Genomic DNA, 17,653 nt, shown 5'->3' with positions numbered 1-17,653 from the left:
CCACCTACCACTGCCCAAGAAAAAAATGCTTCCTGGCATCTAGCTACACATGAGAAGGTAATTTATGGACTACCTTTTTCATTAGCTTACTGTATTGCCCACCCATGAAGGCAAGTCCTTACTTTGTAAAAATAAAGCCATGAGTGAACATTTTGAACAAAAATATTAAACTACTGAGAAATACTTGGAATGTCAAAGTGTAGACCAGTGATTCTCAGCAAGGAAGTCTGGGGGTAGGGGTACGGAGGCTTTTTAACAGTACAGACATCACTACTTCCACCTCCATTGCAACATAGAATCACTGTGTGACATGAGACATACTTGAAGAGAATATGTTACCCTTACAAACACAGGACTATTTTGTGGAAGTTTGAGGTCAACCAATACAAATAGCTACCTTCAGAGAAGGAAAGGAAATCAAATATCAAATGTCCTGGTAAGTATTTTTCTCATTCAAGCCTTATCCTATATGGAGGGTATCCCCTTGACCCATCACCATCACCATCACCATTTTACAGAGGAGAAAACAGGTCCTGAGAGGTTAAGTAACTTGCTTAAGATCACACAGCCAACAGGCTGAACCAGAATTCAAGCTCAACTCTACCATCACAACCCATACTATTTCTGAAAGAGTCTGGCCATGTGTAAAAGTGCTATCGGAGATTTAAAACATTATATAAATATTGGCCATCATGTTATGGTAGGTATTAAAATATGAGGAGTCATTGGGACCTTTCAGCTTCATTGCTCATGCAGATTTTTTAGATCTCTGTGAGGACAGCTCTTCTCCCCGGAAGGAGACTGCAATGCTGCCTTGGTTACACTTGGGGCCATTTCCCATCATGGCACTTCCCTGGGTCACAGAGGGGCTGGTAGTGGAATTGCAAGCCTCTTCTAACTGGCTCTGGCAACACCACTTGTTATGTTGCCAACAGTCCTTCCAGGACTACCTCTAAGACATCAGAAGAAGGCTGTCATCTGCTGAGGTGAAGGCTTTTCCAGTTGATCCAAAATGTCTTCTGAGACCAGTTTATACATTCATCCTTGTTCAGCCTCAAGTACACCTCGAAAGAACACATTTAATTATTGTATATTCTTCCTTGAATCCACTGGATCACACATGGTCCTATCTCCTCTGCCATGACCAACTATACTGCTCTTATGTAATCAAATCTATCAGTTTTTCTACTTTTGTGGGTTTTTTTAGTACTTCTGTTTATGTATGTTTTTTTTTTAATTTTTATTTATTTATGATAGTCACACAGAGAGAGAGAGAGAGAGGCAGAGACACAGGCAGAGGGAGAAGCAGGCTCCATGCACCAGGAGCCCGACGTGGGATTCGATCCGGGTCTCCAGGATCGTGCCCTGGGCCAAAGGCAGGCGCCAAACCGCTGCGCCACCCAGAGATCCCTTTTTTTTTTGGTTTGTTTATGTATGTTTAGATATAACTTCTGCACCCCTGGTTATGTTAAAATATTCATCTTTACATTATAATACTCCATGTTTCTTTCTTTTTTTTTTTAAAGATTCTATTTATTTATTCATGAGAGACACACAGAGAGAGAGAAGCAGAGACATAGGCAGAGGGAGAAGCAGGCTCCCCACAGGGAGCCCGATGTGAAACTTGATCCCGAAGCCTTGGGATCACACCTTGAGCTGAAGGCAAACACTCAACTGCTGAGCCACCCAGGTGTCCCACTTCCATGTTTCTTTTTAACATTTTTAAAAAGATTTTATTTATTTATTTATTTGAGAGAGGGTAAGAGTGAGGGCAAGAGAGAGCACACAGAGGCAGAGGGAGGAGAAGCGGACTCCCTGTCAAGCAGGGAGCCTAGGGTGGGGCTCAATCTCAGGACCCCAAGACCCTGAGATCATGACCTGAATGGAAGGCAGACACCTAACCGACTGAGCCACCCAGTGCCCCCTTTTTTAACATTTAATCTTTACTCCATCTTAATTTTTGGTATAATCTGTGAGATAAGAGAGTTAACTACTGTTTTTTCAAATTATTCTCTAATACTAGTTATTAATTAATCCTTACCTCCACTAACTTTTTAAAATATTACATTGCGTGTTCCCATATATGCTGTGTCTGTTCCTGAACTTTCAATAACCTTGAGACTTACCATTTTAACAAGTCTATATAGGAAAGGAAAAAAGAATAGTTATATGCAAATCCATTTTTCCCAGCTACTCCATGAAGATAGATAAGAAAGAGACCAAAACAGAGGGGAAAATTAGAAATGAATAATGAATGATTAGAAGGGACTTATCAGGGATCCCTGGGTGGCACGACAGTTTGGCGCCTGCCTCCGGCCTAGGGCGTGATCCTGGAGTCCCTGGATGGAGTCCCACATCGGGCTCCCTGCGTGAAGTCTGCTTCTCCCTCTGCCTGTGTCTCTGCCTCTCTCTCTCTCTCTGTGTCTCTCATGAATAAATAAATAAAATCTTAAAAAAAAAACAAAAAAACGAAGGGACTTAGCAGTTCAAAAAATAAATCCTTGTAAGACTTTGCCCTGGTGTAAACAAAGATGTTATCACTCTCCCTTAATGTGGTGAGCAAGGAGGAAGGACAATCAGGGTAGACACACCTATTGGAAAAATGCTCAGCTCCATTTAACCCCTCTCCCCCCCCTTACCCATTTATGAGCCAATGTACCCTATTTACTTACCTACATTTAGGGTCAGGCCTGAGCATACTCTGAACAGAGTTCCTGCTCTGGGCAAAAATTATATTGGGAGTCCCTGTCTCAACAGGACCTACCTCATTTGGTAGCTACAACTATTAAAGACAGAATTCATAAAAAGCAATCACTACATTGCCTGGCTGTATTAGTTTGCTAGAAAACTGCCATAACAAAATTTCATAGATTGGGTGGCTTAAACAACAAAAGTTCCAAGAACTAGTAATCTAAGATCAGAGCGCCAGCAGGTTTCATTTCTCCTGAGGCCTATCTTCTTGGCTTGCAGAAGGCACCTTCTCACTGTGTCCTTACTAGCCCTTTCTCAGTACATAGCATCCCTGGTGTCTCTCCCTCTTTTTATAAGGACCAGTCATATTGGGTTAGGGCCCATCCATGTGACTTCGTTGAACCTTGACTACCTCTTCAAAGGCCCTATCTCCAAAGAGTCACATTCTGAGGTATACTGGGTGTAAGGACTTCAATTTATGAGTTTGGAGGGGAAACAATTCACACAATAACATTGGCATATATAAAAGAACTAATAAAAATGTGTTATTCTTAAGTACATGTGTTGGGCAAGGCAAATGAAGATTGATGCAACTATAACAAAGAAACATAGGAACAACTTTGCTTTTTCCTCTTTTCTGACCAAGAATAGATGTCTAATGCTTGAACAGCTGGGACACAACAGAAAGCCTTGTCCAAATAGCTACCGATCCCAACCAGGTCAGAGGATACTTGAAGACTAGAGCACAATGGCTCAGCAGGTAGATGCTGCTAAGAGAACTGAATTGGCTAATGGCCTCCCCAAACCATAGGTTACTATTTTAAATGTTACAAAAGACCGTAGAGCATGAAAAGATGAAAAATAAAACCAGTGTGGGTCCAATCTTCAAAGGGAGAGAATTGAGTGATAGTGGCAGTTTGGCTGCATGAGACTAAACTAAATTGCTGGGTACTGAGCTGTCCAGGGGCTAGAGGGAGATCACAATCTTTTCTGTCCTAGGGCTCTTGGGATAGAAAATAGTTTTTTCCTTCTTTTCTTTCCTTTACACTAAAATCCTTTTGCAGTCCTTGAAGATGAAAAACATCTGTGCATTGGTAAAAATCATGCAAAAGGGACACAAACACACTTACCCCTAGTGCTACATAATGTTAACGTAAAACAGGGCTTATTTGGGGAAAACATTCCAAGCGGATTTGAAGGAGCAGGGCAAGCCTCTGCACTCTTGTAAGAGTGGCCTGGTTAGGCAGGGCATAGATGTACTAGGCCCAATAGGGCCAAGTGTTCAAGTAGAGAGTAGCCACCCAATCCCACTACAGTGGAAAGTGACCCTCCCCCACCCCAACCATGCTCTATGTATTTGTGGAAAAAGAAAAGTAGGTAACTATAATGTGGAGGCCGAGAAAAATTAAGGCCATTCCACCTAAAGTTTAGCATTAGCACAAGTACAGCCATCTTAGGCCCCTGTGAATAAGAGCTGAACTTTACAGGAAAAACTGCAGAATGTCCTCGGCAGGGAATCCCATATCAGAAAGACAACAGAGCCCATGCCCATGGTAGAAAGTCCCATATTAGAATGAGAACAGAGCTCAATGCCCTTGAAAGCCCCATATCAGAATGTAAACAGAACTTGAGAAATTCGTGCACCCCTTCTGAAAATCCCCTAGACCAGCCTATAAAAAACCCAGCTGTAACCCACTTTGGGGTCCAAATCTCTGCTCCACTGTGTCGGGTATACTTGGACCCAAGCTTGAGCTTGCTATAAACCTTCGTGCGCTTGCATCGGCGTCGGCTCCTCGGTGGTTTCTCGGATTCGCAATCTTGGGCACAACATATAATGCTAGAGAAGCCCCCAATTGAGGAAATGGTCTGTTTAAAAGGGGATCACCCAAAGCTCAGGAGCTAGTATTTTTTTTTAAGATGAATTTATTTATTTATTTATTTACTTGAGATAGAGAGAGATAGCAGGCATGGGCAGGGGGCAAAGGGAGAGAGAGTGTTAAACAGACTCCATGCAGAGTGCACAGCTAACATGGGGCTCGATCTCATGACCATGAGGTCACGACCTGAGCCGAAACCAAGAGTCAGCCGCTTAACCAGCTGTGCCATCCAGGTGCCCCTCAGAAGCTAGTATTAGGTCATTTTCTACCCAACGGCTTTCAGGGCCTCCAGATGCACATCTGCTTAGTCAGGGAAAAGGAATACGGAGCAGCCACTGTAGGCAGGGCAATCCTCACTGCATATAAATGTCATTGGACTGCTGGTCAGCTGAAATGGCAGCACAAAATATGATTTTTTTTAAGATTTTATTTATTCATGAGAGACAGAGAGAGAGAGAGAGAGAGAGAGGCAGAGACATAGGCAGAGGGAAAAGCCGGCTCCCCTCAAGGATCCCGAAGCAGAACTTGATCCTGAACCCCAGGATCACGCCCTGGGCCAAAGCCACCCAGGTGTCCCTATGACTGATTTTCTTTAAGCGCTCTTACATAGGTGTGGCCACACATGCAGGGTGAGCCAGGACTCTGCACGACTCTTGTTTTTTGCAGTAGGGCCTAAATTGTGATTTTAAAAACAAACAACAAACAGAAAACTCAAGAAAACCCTCTGGAGTGACCGTGCCAGAAGGGCTGTAAAGGTGGGACCTCTACATTCCTTTTTGTCATCTTAAGACCACCAACAGTTTCTCATCCTCAGAGTTCTCTGAGTTCACTAAGTGATGAATCTTTTCCTTTGACCTTCCTCTCTGCTTCATGTGCTCAGTTGCTCCCTGGACAAATGGCAGTCCAAATGCTATCATTAGGGCCACCTGGGTGGCTCAGTCCCTTAAGTGTCTGCCTTCGGCTCAGGTTATGATCATAGAGTCCTGGGATCAAGCCTTGCCCTGGGCTCCCTGCTCAGTAGAGAGCTTGTTTCTGCCTTTGCCCCTCTCTCTGCTTGTGCTCTCTCTCTCACAAATAAAATATTTTTTAAAAATGCTAACATTAACACTATGAAAACAATAAAAATGTCTCAAACATATATATTGTAGAGCAAATAAAAATTAATTTACACCAAGGGAAGAGGGTCACTTTAGCCCAAAGATTGCATATATTTTTGGTAGTTACCAAACAAATAAAACATCTAATTCTCAAATTTTTATCTCCAACTTTTATCACTCTCTCCCAATCTAGACATGTTCCCAACATGGACCAGGCACCTCCATCTGAAGCTATCTCATTCTAAACATGTCCAAAACAAGCTCATTTTTGTTAAGTAATACTATCTACTTAAGTCATCCAAGTTAGAGCTTTCAGTTTTTGAAAGCTTTCAACCCTAAGTCCTAATTAATTGGTCATTGCTTTTTATCAACTATACTGCCAAAATGCATCTATATCCTTATTGTTCCACTGCTCTTTATCCTTATAGTTCCTTAGTTCAGTATCTCCTCTGAAGTGAACAATTGCCTAGCCTCTAAACTAATCTTTCTGCTTCCAGTTTCATTTTGATTTTTGATCTGAGAACCATCCCTTTTGAGACATGGTGGATAGGAATACAAGCTTGATCTCTCCTGAACAAAGCAATTTGGTTCAGGAGGGAAAAAGCAATAATTCCTTAGGTCCAATTCACAAGAGAAGAATGACAGAGCTGAGAAACAAAGGAGCAAGTCTTTCCCAGTCAATGTGGCATGATGCTGTGGTTTGATTCAATGATTTTGGCAGAGTTTTATGCATTTTCTTGAAAGGAGATGGGAAGGAGATATTCTTGATGGGAGATGAGAAGACAGAAGGAAAATGGCTACTGAACTGGTGGGTTAAATTAGCCAAGAATCAGGCAGCCCTGGGAGCTCAGTGGTTTAGTGCTGCCTTCGGCCCAGGACCTAATCCTGGAGACCTGGGATGGAGTCCCACATCAGGCATGGAGCCTGCCTCTCCCTCTGCCTGTGTCTCTGCCTCTCTGTGTCTCTCATGAATAAATAAAATCTTTAAAAAAAAATAGCCAAGAATCTTTTAGGATTAAAGACAGGTAACCTTTAGCATTCCTTAATTATACAAAAGAACTTGAGTATATACATACTCTAAAAATTATAGGCAAATTTTAATGTATAGAGAAAAAAATTACTCCTAAATCTACCACCCTGATAATGACTACCATGCCTGTACATACGCTTCCAGTCTCTTCCCACTACATATATATTTCATATAGTTGCAATCATAGCCTTTGTCTTGGGTAAATTTATAGAATGATACATCTAAAGATGTGCTAAGTTAGAAAAACAATTGACCTGGGTGTCTGGCTGGCTCAGTTGGAAGAGCACTTGATCTGAGGGTCGTGAGTTCTGTCCCTATGTTGGGTTTAGAGATTACTAAAATAAATAAACCTAAAAGTAAAGATTTAAAAAACTAAAAAAACAAGAAAAATAAATATAATTGACCTTACCTAATCTCATGCATTCCACATGAGGACTTTTCAATATGGTATATATCATTCATTAGGGAGTAGCTCCTAATGGTGAAGAGTGACGTTGGAGCCTGGTTGTATCTACACAATTTTATACAAAAGGAAGGGTAATGGTGAGGTGCTAGCCATTAACATCTTTGGACCCCAAATATGGGGGAAGTGCCTAAACTCTAAGAAATAAAAAAGAGAATCTCTTACCATTATAGCACATGCTAGGTCTTACTAACAACATCCTCAACATGAGGCTAATAATACCTACTTTCCAGGGCTTTTGTGAGGAATAAATTATGTGAAATTACATGGTAAACTATTTTAAAATGACATAAATGTAAGGAAAAACTATTAGTATCACTCCTAAGTCTGTATCTCTCACTAAACTCCAAATTCCTTAGGAAACAACACCCTTACTTCCTATCTTTGTATCTCCCCACTCCACCCTCCAGAATGCTATAATATAGAAGCAGAAACAGAGCTCTCTTGGAGCTGAGAGAAACAATTTTTCCTGGAATTGTCAGGGACATCTCACCAAGAGTTTTACAGGGGTAATGATAGGGATCCGGGAGCTATTTTTAATATTTATAAAAGTCTAACCTGATATTATACTGTTATCAGCAGTAAAGCTTTACAGGCTAAATAAAACATCAGTGTTTTCCTTAATTTTTCTTGTTTTCCCTTGTAAATAGAATTCTATAAAACAAGTACGCATCTCATTGAAAAATTAATTGTTGCTTTATTTAATAAATATTGTGGAGGCCCTGTGGTAACTGCAAGGAAAAAAAAGATGAATAAAAGTAGTCATATTCCTTGCCTTTATGGAACTCACAGTCCAGTGAAGACAGACAAGTTCAATGTCCAAGTATAATACTACATGACAAGGGCAATACTAAGGACAATCACAATAAAGGGAATATATGCAGGACTATTAACCTAGATTTAAGTAGGGCTGAGTGGTCATGAAAAGCTTCCCGGAGGAAGTAAAGCCTTAAAAGACTTCTGGGAGTTTTTTTGTTTTTTTTTTTAAGATTTTATTTATTTATTCATGAGAGACACAGAGACCTAGGCAAAGGGAGAAGCAGATTCCCTGCAGGGAGCCCGATGTGGGACTCAATCCCAGGACCCCGGGATCATGACCTGAGCCAAAGGCAGACACTCTACCACTGAGCCACTCGGGTGCCCCACTTCTGGGAGTTATTCAGGCAAAGGCTGAGTATATGTCCAGGCAGAGGGTGCAATATATGCAAAAAATCAAAGGTGACAGAAAGCATGTCACCAAGACATTGTAGTTCAACAGGTCCCAATGTAGAATCAGGGTATAGGAGTGGGTAAAGGGAAAGATGGCATTTTACTCAGACTTTTATTTTGAAAATGTTCGCACATAGAAAACACTTGAAAAAAATAGTGCAATGAATATCTATATACTTTCATCTATATATTTCACCTAAATAATCTAGGGATTGATGGGGAGGGTTGGTGGGGAGAGGGAGAGATAGAAAGATGAATGAATGAATGAATGAATGAATGCAAAATGTTAATAATTGGTGATCAATTGGTGATAGAGATTTCTAACACTCTTCAGATGCTCTCTCTCCCCCAATTTGTAAATGTGAATCTTTCTACGCTTTCCTCTATTTTTTCCTCCTCTCCCTACTTGGGAAACTTTGAAGATTAACTGATCATAAAAACATTCTGCTGTAATGTGCAAGCTGCAGGGATTTCTAGTCCAGATGAACCAGTATTTCTCAAGATGTTTCATAACCAACCCCCTAAGGAACATTTTCAGATTTTTCTTCTAATTGTCTCTTCAGGGAACTTTACTATGCAGGTATAATATATATTTGGCTTTGTAATGTGTGTGTATTATATATACATATGCACTGTATATGTTATGTATAAGTAATATATATGCTTTATACTTTAAAAGAGTAAAATTTGGGGGCGCCTGAATGGCTCAGTTGGTTAAATGACTCTTGGTTTTGGCTCAGGTCATGATCTCAGGGTTGCTGGATCTAGACCTGTATCAGGCTCTGTGCTTAGTGGTGGTCTGTTTGAGATTCTTTCTCTCCCTCTAACTCTCCTCCTCCTCTCTCTCTCTCTCAAATAAATAAATAAACCTTTAAAAAAACAAAAAAGAGTAAGATTTTTCAATACCCCAGAACAAATTTTTGCTCACTTGCAGGCAATATCACTCCCACTGACAATGTATGAAATAAACAGATCTAACATAAAGAGGAATAAATCAGATTATAAAGATTATAATAGAACGGATTCTCATTCCAATTAGCTTTTAGAGGCAATTTTAACAAATTAGTCACTTATATACGTGTAAAGTAAAATAAATTCAAAGATTTCTAACAAAAAAAGTTAATTTCTAAGGCTTTGTGTCAGATCTTCCTCAAAAAACTTTTTATTGTAAGCCACTTGGCCAAAGACACCATAATTAATATGCTCCAGAGAACCTAGTACAGTGATCAAGGACTTAATTCATCAATTGTCACCTTCCTGACACAATGAATTAAATAACATAAGTCTCTGTTGGGAAAGGTAGGGACAGGACAATGGTAATCCCAAGTAGTTTGGGGGCAACAGAAAGGAACCAATCCAAAGCAGACAAGTCCTAGAGAAGGAGAATGCTCTTTGTAGTAGGCAGCAAAATTTAGGCAGGTGTTGGAATGAGAAGATGGTTTTGTAGATAAACTACCAACAACATCATTTTACCAAAGTCTAAGCAGAGCTGTTCAGTAGAAATTTAATGTAAGCAGTGTATACAATTTCATTTTAGAAGCCATATTACAAAGGTTAAAAATGAGCAAGTAAAAATTTTAATAATAGATTTTATTAATATATTTTTATTAAAATATTATCACTTTTAAAAAGATAAATAAGGGATCCCTGGGTGGCGCAGCAGTTTGGCGACTGCCTTTGGCCCGGGGCACGATCCTGGAGACCCAGGATCGAGTCCCACATCGAGCTCCCTGCATGGAGCCTGCTTCTCCCCCTGCCTGTGTCTCTGCCTCTCTCTCTCTCTGTGACTATCATGAATAAATAAATAAAATCTTTTTAAAAAAAAAAGATAAATAAATTATAGTAGGTTCACATATTGGAATAGTATCCAGTGTAAAAAAGAAATAAGCTATCAAGCCATGAAAAGATGTAAAGGAAGCTTAAATGTCTATTATTAAGTGAAAGAAGCCAATCTGAAAAGGCTTCTGTATGATTCCAACAATATGACACTCTGGAAAGGACAAGATGATAGACAGTAAAAAAAATCAGGGGTTGCCAGGAGTTTGAGGAGAAAAAGAGGTGAATAAGTGAAGCACCAGTGATTTTTAGGGTAGTGAAACTACTCTGTGTGATACTATAATGGTGGATACATGTCATTATACATTTGTCAAAACCTATAGAATGTACAACACCAAGAGTGACCCTTGATAAAAACTATGGACTTTGGTGATAAAAATGTGTCAATATTCCTAACTCTGGGAAACGAACTAGGGGTGGTGGAAGGGGAGGTGGGCAGGGGGTGGGGGTGAGTACAGAATGAGAATTCTCTGTACTTTCTGCTCAATTTTGATGTGAATCTAAAACTACTCTAAAAAATAAAGTCTATATTTTAAAATATATATATGTATATATATATATATATTTATAATCTCTATCATTTCAACATGCAATTTGTGTAAGACATTATTGAGATATTCTACATTCCTTTTTTCATTACAAATCTTTTAAAAACCTGCATGTATTTTACACTTAAACCATTTCTAATGTGAATTAACCACATTTCAAGTGCTCAAAAGCCACATGTTGGATAGCCCAAGTCTACAGCAGTCCAGCCACACTGGATATTTATATAAGGAAAATGTTTTTGCTATGCAAATGCAGGTTCCAATCAAGCCTCTGAATCCTCTTTCCACTTCAATTGCTACCTCTCAGCTCCTCTCATAAAGATACTTAGGAGCATCCTCCCTACAAGCCCCTTCTCCAGCTCAGTCCTCCAGATACTATCACTCCAGAGATTTTCCTGATGGGACTCTGTCTAAAAGAGAGGCACTGAATAATATAAGGGATTTATCACACCAGAGTTTCCTGAAAACACCATGTACTCCTCATTAATAAAAGGAGAAAAAGCTTTCACATCCTGCACAGTCTACAAAAATATGAAGAATTTATTAAGATGCAGTGCAGATTTAAATGCTACCTAGAAAATAGGTACTTAAGAAAAAAAGAGTTGCTGTCAATATAGAAATAAATAACTCGGCTTTGCCTCAGTTGTTGGGGATTATATATACTTCCATGCAACTAGGAACATTAATTATTTATATTTCCTAGCCGCATTTCTGGAACTAATGTATAGACTTCTCTATAAGCCATGATATATTATAATCTACTCATGCTGTAAAGGCTATTACCAAGATGCGGGTGGACTTCAGCTCAGAAAAGTTAGCTGTCATTTGAATCAGAAAAGGCACTACATTAAATCACAGTCTGCCCTTTTATATTCATCATTTTCAGGTTATATCATTCAGAGAAGTGAAAAAAAAAAAAAGGCACTTATTTGCTTGCCATTTGAAGAGCTCTTGCAAAGGAAGGGAAAAGAAAAAAACCCAGAAAGTGGCCCATACAGTCCCACAGAATCCTGAGAAGAAAACAGCATGATATGACACAGGCTGCATACATACACATTTTACTTATAGTCACAGAAATCATTATTAAATGCCCAGCTCCCATCTGAGTTTTCTTTGAAGTGAAGGAGGGAATTTTAAAATAAAACAAATAAAATTGGGGAGCACCTGGGTGGCTCAGCGGTTCAGTGTCTGCCTTTGGCTCAGGGCATGATCCCAGGGTCCTGGGATTGAGTCCCCCAGCCAGCTCCTTGATGGGAGCCTGCTTCTCCCTCTGCCTATGTCTCTGCCTCTCTCTGTGTGTCTCTCATGAACAAATAAATAAAATTTTAAAAAACAAATAAAATTTGTATTTAACTATATATTGTATTTTTAAAATTAAGACTTCTACATGAGCTCTTCCCCCAAGCGGCCTGAGGTGACCTCCGGAGATTGTTCCCTACTCGCTGGACCCAGAAAACCCTACAAAATCATGCAAGTCAAGAGGTTCAAATCTTCGTGTTCACTTTAAGAACACATGTGAAACTGCCCTGGCCATCAAGGGTATGCATATTCGAAAAGCCACCAAGTATCTGAAAGATGTCACTTTGTAGAAGCAGTGTATGCCATTCTGTCGCTACAATGGTGGAGTTGGTAGGTGTGCGCAGGCCAAACAGTGGGGCTGGACACAGGGTCGGTGGCCCAAGAAGAGTGCTGAATTTTTACTGCACATGCTTAAAAATGCAGAGAGTAATGCTGAACTTAAGGGTTTAGATGTAGATTCTCTAGTCATTGAGCACATCCAGGTGAATAAAGCCCCCAAGATGCGATGTAGAACCTACAGGGCTCATGGCCAGATTAATCCATACATGAGCTCTCCCTGCCACATTGAGATGATTCTTACTGAAAAAGAGCCGATTGTTCCTAAACCAGAAGAGGAGGTTGCACAGAAGAAAAAGATATCCCAGAGGAAACTGAAGAAACAAAAACTTATGGCCCGGGAGTAAATTCTGCATAGAATAAATGCAAATAAAAATAAAAACAAAAACAAAAACAAAAAAAAGACTTCTACATGAAAAGTCAAAATATTTTCCATCATTATAACTAAATATTTTCAAATAGGTATCTTAATATAATCTCAATATAATTTAATAAAATGACATGATGTCTGGAATTTGATTGAAAATACTCCAATGGGGGGGGGGAGAAAATACTCCAACAAATAAAAATGATAATAAAGGTGAAAGTTGGAGGAATAGCTGAAATAAAAATGACACAGAATGAGAGATACTTGGAAGATCATTATATTTTCTCCACTGTGTATAGCATATATCTAAAATTTTCCAAATAAAGTTCAAAATTGTTGGTGGTAAGTTTTAAAATATGTGGGTATCTTTAACAAAAGAAACTTAACTGGTTATTTCTGATTCAAGGCATGGTGATTTACTTACATTCTTTTAGTCACATGTTTTTATCAAACATTATTTTCTCAATAAAAAAATCTATATACACACATATGTCTACACATACACACACACACACACATTAATGCAGTCTACACTTCCTGAAGAAACTGGTAATGCATTTAGCTCTGCACCTCATTAGTTGTGGGTCCTTAAGCAAGTCACTTCCGAGCCTTATTAAGTAACAATAACATTTAAATGAGAAAATACATTTAAAAATACCCAGCACAGTGTCCGGCACTATGTAGGTACCGAATGTCAGTTTAAACAACATTTAATATATAGGAAGTAGATTTACTATGGAGATAGGCCCATCCCTAAGGCTCCTGAGGAGTCATGAGCAAAAGGAGAAAAACAGGTATTTGGCTATATTGTTTTTCTCTTTCCACCCAATAGAGGACACCCCAACAGATTCCATCAAGCTCCACTATCCCCAACAGCTGCCCTTTGACCACTCCTGAGGCAAAGTTGGAGGAGATAGAGTAGGATTATGTATTCTTAGTATTCCTTGTCCCCTGGGTTGGGATGTGACTGGAGAGAGGACTGAGTAGGTCCTTCCAAAGCAAAGCGCCCAGGGGAACCAGGTGTCTGGACTAAGAGCTGTACTGATTGGAGACCAGGTGTTAGGGTTGGAGTCAGAAGACATGGATTCAAGCCCCAGTTCTTCCAGCAACTTTATGTGACCTCAGAGCATGTCTTTACCTAGCTGTGCCTCAATTTTCTCATATAGCCATATAAGAAATATTTATTGGGCTCCAGTTATGGGCCAGCCATGCATCTAGATACCATGAATACACAGACAATGGTCCTTGCCTTCAAAGCCTTACCAATCTGATAGGGAACACGCCATGAAGACATCACGGGCAAATGTATTCCAGACAAAGGGTCTCTTCTTAATCAAAATTTCCACGATTAATCTTACAAGTTGACATGTTCATTAAATACAAATAACAAAATAATCCTAAGGGGAAAAAGAGCACAGGTTAAATTATGATGCAGTACTATAAAGAGTGCAAAACATGCCTTTTATTTTTTCTTCTTTTTTTTGTTAATTTTTTTGTGCAGTTGATACATCACATTAGTTTCGGTTGTACAACATAGTCATTTGACAAGTTTAACCATTCTGCTATGTTCACTGTTAAGTATAGCAACTAGCTGTCACCCTACAGCACTATTACAATATCACTGGCTATGTTCCCTATGTTGTCCCTTTTATTCCTGTGACTTTTTCATTCCATGACTGGAGCCTGGGTCTTCCACTCCCCATGTTGTCTATCCCCCATCCCGACCCTTCTGGCGGTTATCAGTTTATTCTCTGTGTAACAGGTGTGATTCTGCCTTTTGTTTGTTTATTCATTTAAAACATGCCTTTTAATATCTGTTCTCTAATATACCAGTATGAGCAATCCACAACCGCTGCTCTAATTTTAATCACAAGAATTATCACCATATACAATTCAAAATCCAATCACTAAATGTGCCATTTTCTTTTTATTATTACCCAGTTTATGTATATTTTATGTGGAAGATAAATTTATATAAAGATAATGTAATCACAAAGCATTTATCCACATTAATTTTTTAGTAAATATGTTAATATATCAGGTGCTTTATGAAACATTTATTTCAAGAAAGGTTAATAAGCTTTATTATTTGATAAACATAAAAAAAGGAATTCACAGAAAGATGAATAAAGTGTGTAATAAAGTACAGTCTAAGAATAGCTTATATTTATGCCAAACCAATTAAGATTGGGTGCAGCTTCCTGACTACATCAACTCTGGAATGATCAGGGTCAGGGCAGAACATCTAGGAGTCAAATGAGAAGAGCTAAAAGATCTTAAAGAAGACTGGAGAATTTTTTCTGAAAGGGTGGGTAATTAAGTAATAATGGAACTTATGTCTCATGCAGTTCCAGTCTGACCTAAAAGAAGTTACACAAGGAGAGCTCCAAAGCTCAGATCATTCTAGCCATTTCATCCTACACCTTCTCAAGGTTGAAGAGTTGACCACTTAACATAAAATCAGTTATGAGGAACTACTTATACTTGTTAGATCTCACAATTAATAACATCTCAAGATACAGTGAATTTCTAGATGAGATACAAAGCAGCCATAACGCAATGCAACCAAGTTTTCTCTTGGCCATCTCAGTTCAAAATAAGGAAAATAAAAGTGTGCACTGTCCACACTTTTAAGTAGTATAGCATTTTATTGCAGCTCCTTCCACTAGATGGCAATAAAGACTCTCTTAGGAATCAGGCTCCTTAAGAAAAGGTAGGGTGGGGCAGTAGAAGAAATGAGGTTGAGGAGCAGGCAGAGGTAGAGTTAAGGTTAGTCCCTAATAGAAGATAACTTCCATGGAAGTAGGGATTTTTGCTTGTCCTAGAACAATGATGTAGCCTGGCACACAGTCAAAAGGCCCCACCCTCATTACTATTCCAGGGGGTAGCAAGCCACGAAGACATTCAGGGAAAACACATTCCAGGTGCTTAAAGAATATTTAATGAATAAATGAAGGTCCTGAAGATCCACTGAAGATCATGTTCCAATTGGAGTTTCAGAAAGATACCTGACAGGACTATAGAGAATGGATTGGAAACAAGGATACCAGTTAATAATCCAAATGAAGTATGATAAGGACTTGAACTAAAGTAGGAATAGTGGGGATGGAAGGGAAGGAGTAAATTCAGAGATACGATGTGGGTAATAATGATAACACTAAAAAGAGCCCCTGTATCAAACTCTGGCTAATGCTCTGGAAACACCACCTCCAAATCTGACAACAATCAAGGGTGGATGAAGATTTTTTTTTTTAATAGGGTTGAGGACTCTGGGAAATACTGATGTTTAAGAGCTGGGTGGGAGAAGTCTTGCTGTGCAGGGAGAAAAAAAAGAATGGTTAGAGAGGCCAGAAGTAGAAAGAAAATCAAGAATAGCGTTATGGCACCAAGGGAGGAGAAAGTTTTGAGAAGAAACTTGTCAATGTCACAAGAAGGGGTGATTGGCTGGTTCAGTTGGTAGAGCACAGGACTCTTGATCTCCAAGTGGTGAATTTCAGCCCCAAGATGGGCAAAGAACTTACTTAAAATAAAACTATGGCAAATTCTCCTCAGTAACACCTGAAGAGTATCCGGTAGATTTAACAAGTAGAAAGTTATCAGAGACTTTGGAGAAAGCAATTTTCGAAGGAGTGGTGACAGCTAAAGCCAGATCCAAGTGTTTAGGAGTAAAACTGGAGAAGACTTAAGAGAAGCAAATGTAGACTATTCTTTTTAAGAGGCCAAAGGAAATCAGGAGCTAGAGAGGAGCATAAAGTAGGGGACTGAAGCACGAGTATGCGTTGAAAGAAAAATCCACCAGGAAGCAAAGGATGAAAACGGAGGAGAGGGTGGAGGCAGATGAGGTTAGGCTTCAGAGCACAGATCCTACAAGGCTTCTCTTTCCTTTGAAGGAAGCAAGCAAGAAGGATGATGAGTGAGGTGCAGTGGTGAACGATTAAGTCTGACATAGCTTTCTGGTTCACTTTCTATATACTTGTGCAGTGTCTGATAGTGCTAATCAATCAAAATGTCCAATCAAGACCTGCCTTCCCATCCTTCCTGCGCCCGGTACTTTGTCTTGGGCTACAAGAGTGGGCTCAAGCTCTTTAGATGCCTTGATGGACCTGATTACTTTAATCAGTACTGTTCCTGTGATCCTGTGACTTCTGTACTTCCTTCTATTTGCTTCCCCGGGGTCCCCAGAAAGATGAGTATGTATGTGAGCATGGAGCAAAATGGTGAACTGATTCTGGGAAAGGAGAATCCTTAACTAATGCTCTCCTGTGATCTCACCCCACATCGCCTATGGTCTGCACTAACCACAAAAGTCTTGGCTGCATGTAGTCCTGTCTATTCTCCTCTATTTGCCATCATCATTTCCTGCCTCATCAGTAACAAGCCTTTATTATAGGTCTACTGATTAGGCACTAGGTTGGTTGCTAAGGGTTTCTCTCTTAATACAGAGACAAAGTGCGTGCATGTGTGGGTAGCATCTATATATATACATGCACCTGTATATACGTATAGTACATACATAATAAAAACACTACTACAATGTAACACAAACTGAAAAGAGGAAAGTATAGGAAAAAAACCATTGCAACTCACACCTGAAGCCCTAAAGTAACAGCGAGTTTCAAGGAGGTAAAGCAGGACTGACGTCAAAGGAAGGATAGGTTTAAATAATAAGGGATTCTGCAGACAAAACTGGCAAAAAAGAAGTGTGTCTGGCAATGTTTAGGGGATAACTAAAAGGCCAGTTGTTTTTGTTTCATTTTGTGTTTTAAGATTTTATTTATTCATTCATGAGAGACACAGAGAGAGGCAGAGACACAGGCAGAGAAAGAAGCAGGCTCCATGCAGGGAGCCTGATGTGGGACTCGATCCCAGGACTCCAGGATCACACCCTGGGCTGAAGACA

General features: G+C 39.6%; 1 protein-coding gene across 1 annotated transcript; it reads left to right on the top strand.

The window, feature by feature from the left end:
* The first annotated feature begins 12,164 nt into the window (after window positions 1-12,164).
* LOC106559926 (60S ribosomal protein L17-like) lies at window positions 12,165-12,733 on the top strand. Its single transcript, XM_038561889.1, is given in 1 exon segment — window positions 12,165-12,733. A coding segment is annotated over 1 exon segment (441 nt). The 5' UTR covers window positions 12,165-12,292.
* The last annotated feature ends 4,920 nt before the right edge of the window (window positions 12,734-17,653 follow it).

This window comes from Canis lupus, chromosome 17 (genome assembly GCF_011100685.1).
Source record: "Canis lupus familiaris isolate Mischka breed German Shepherd chromosome 17, alternate assembly UU_Cfam_GSD_1.0, whole genome shotgun sequence".
In the NCBI taxonomy this organism is placed as follows: Eukaryota; Metazoa; Chordata; class Mammalia; order Carnivora; family Canidae; genus Canis; species Canis lupus.
Note: the sequence above shows the minus strand (reverse complement) of the source record. Positions and strands in the feature narration are given on the sequence as shown.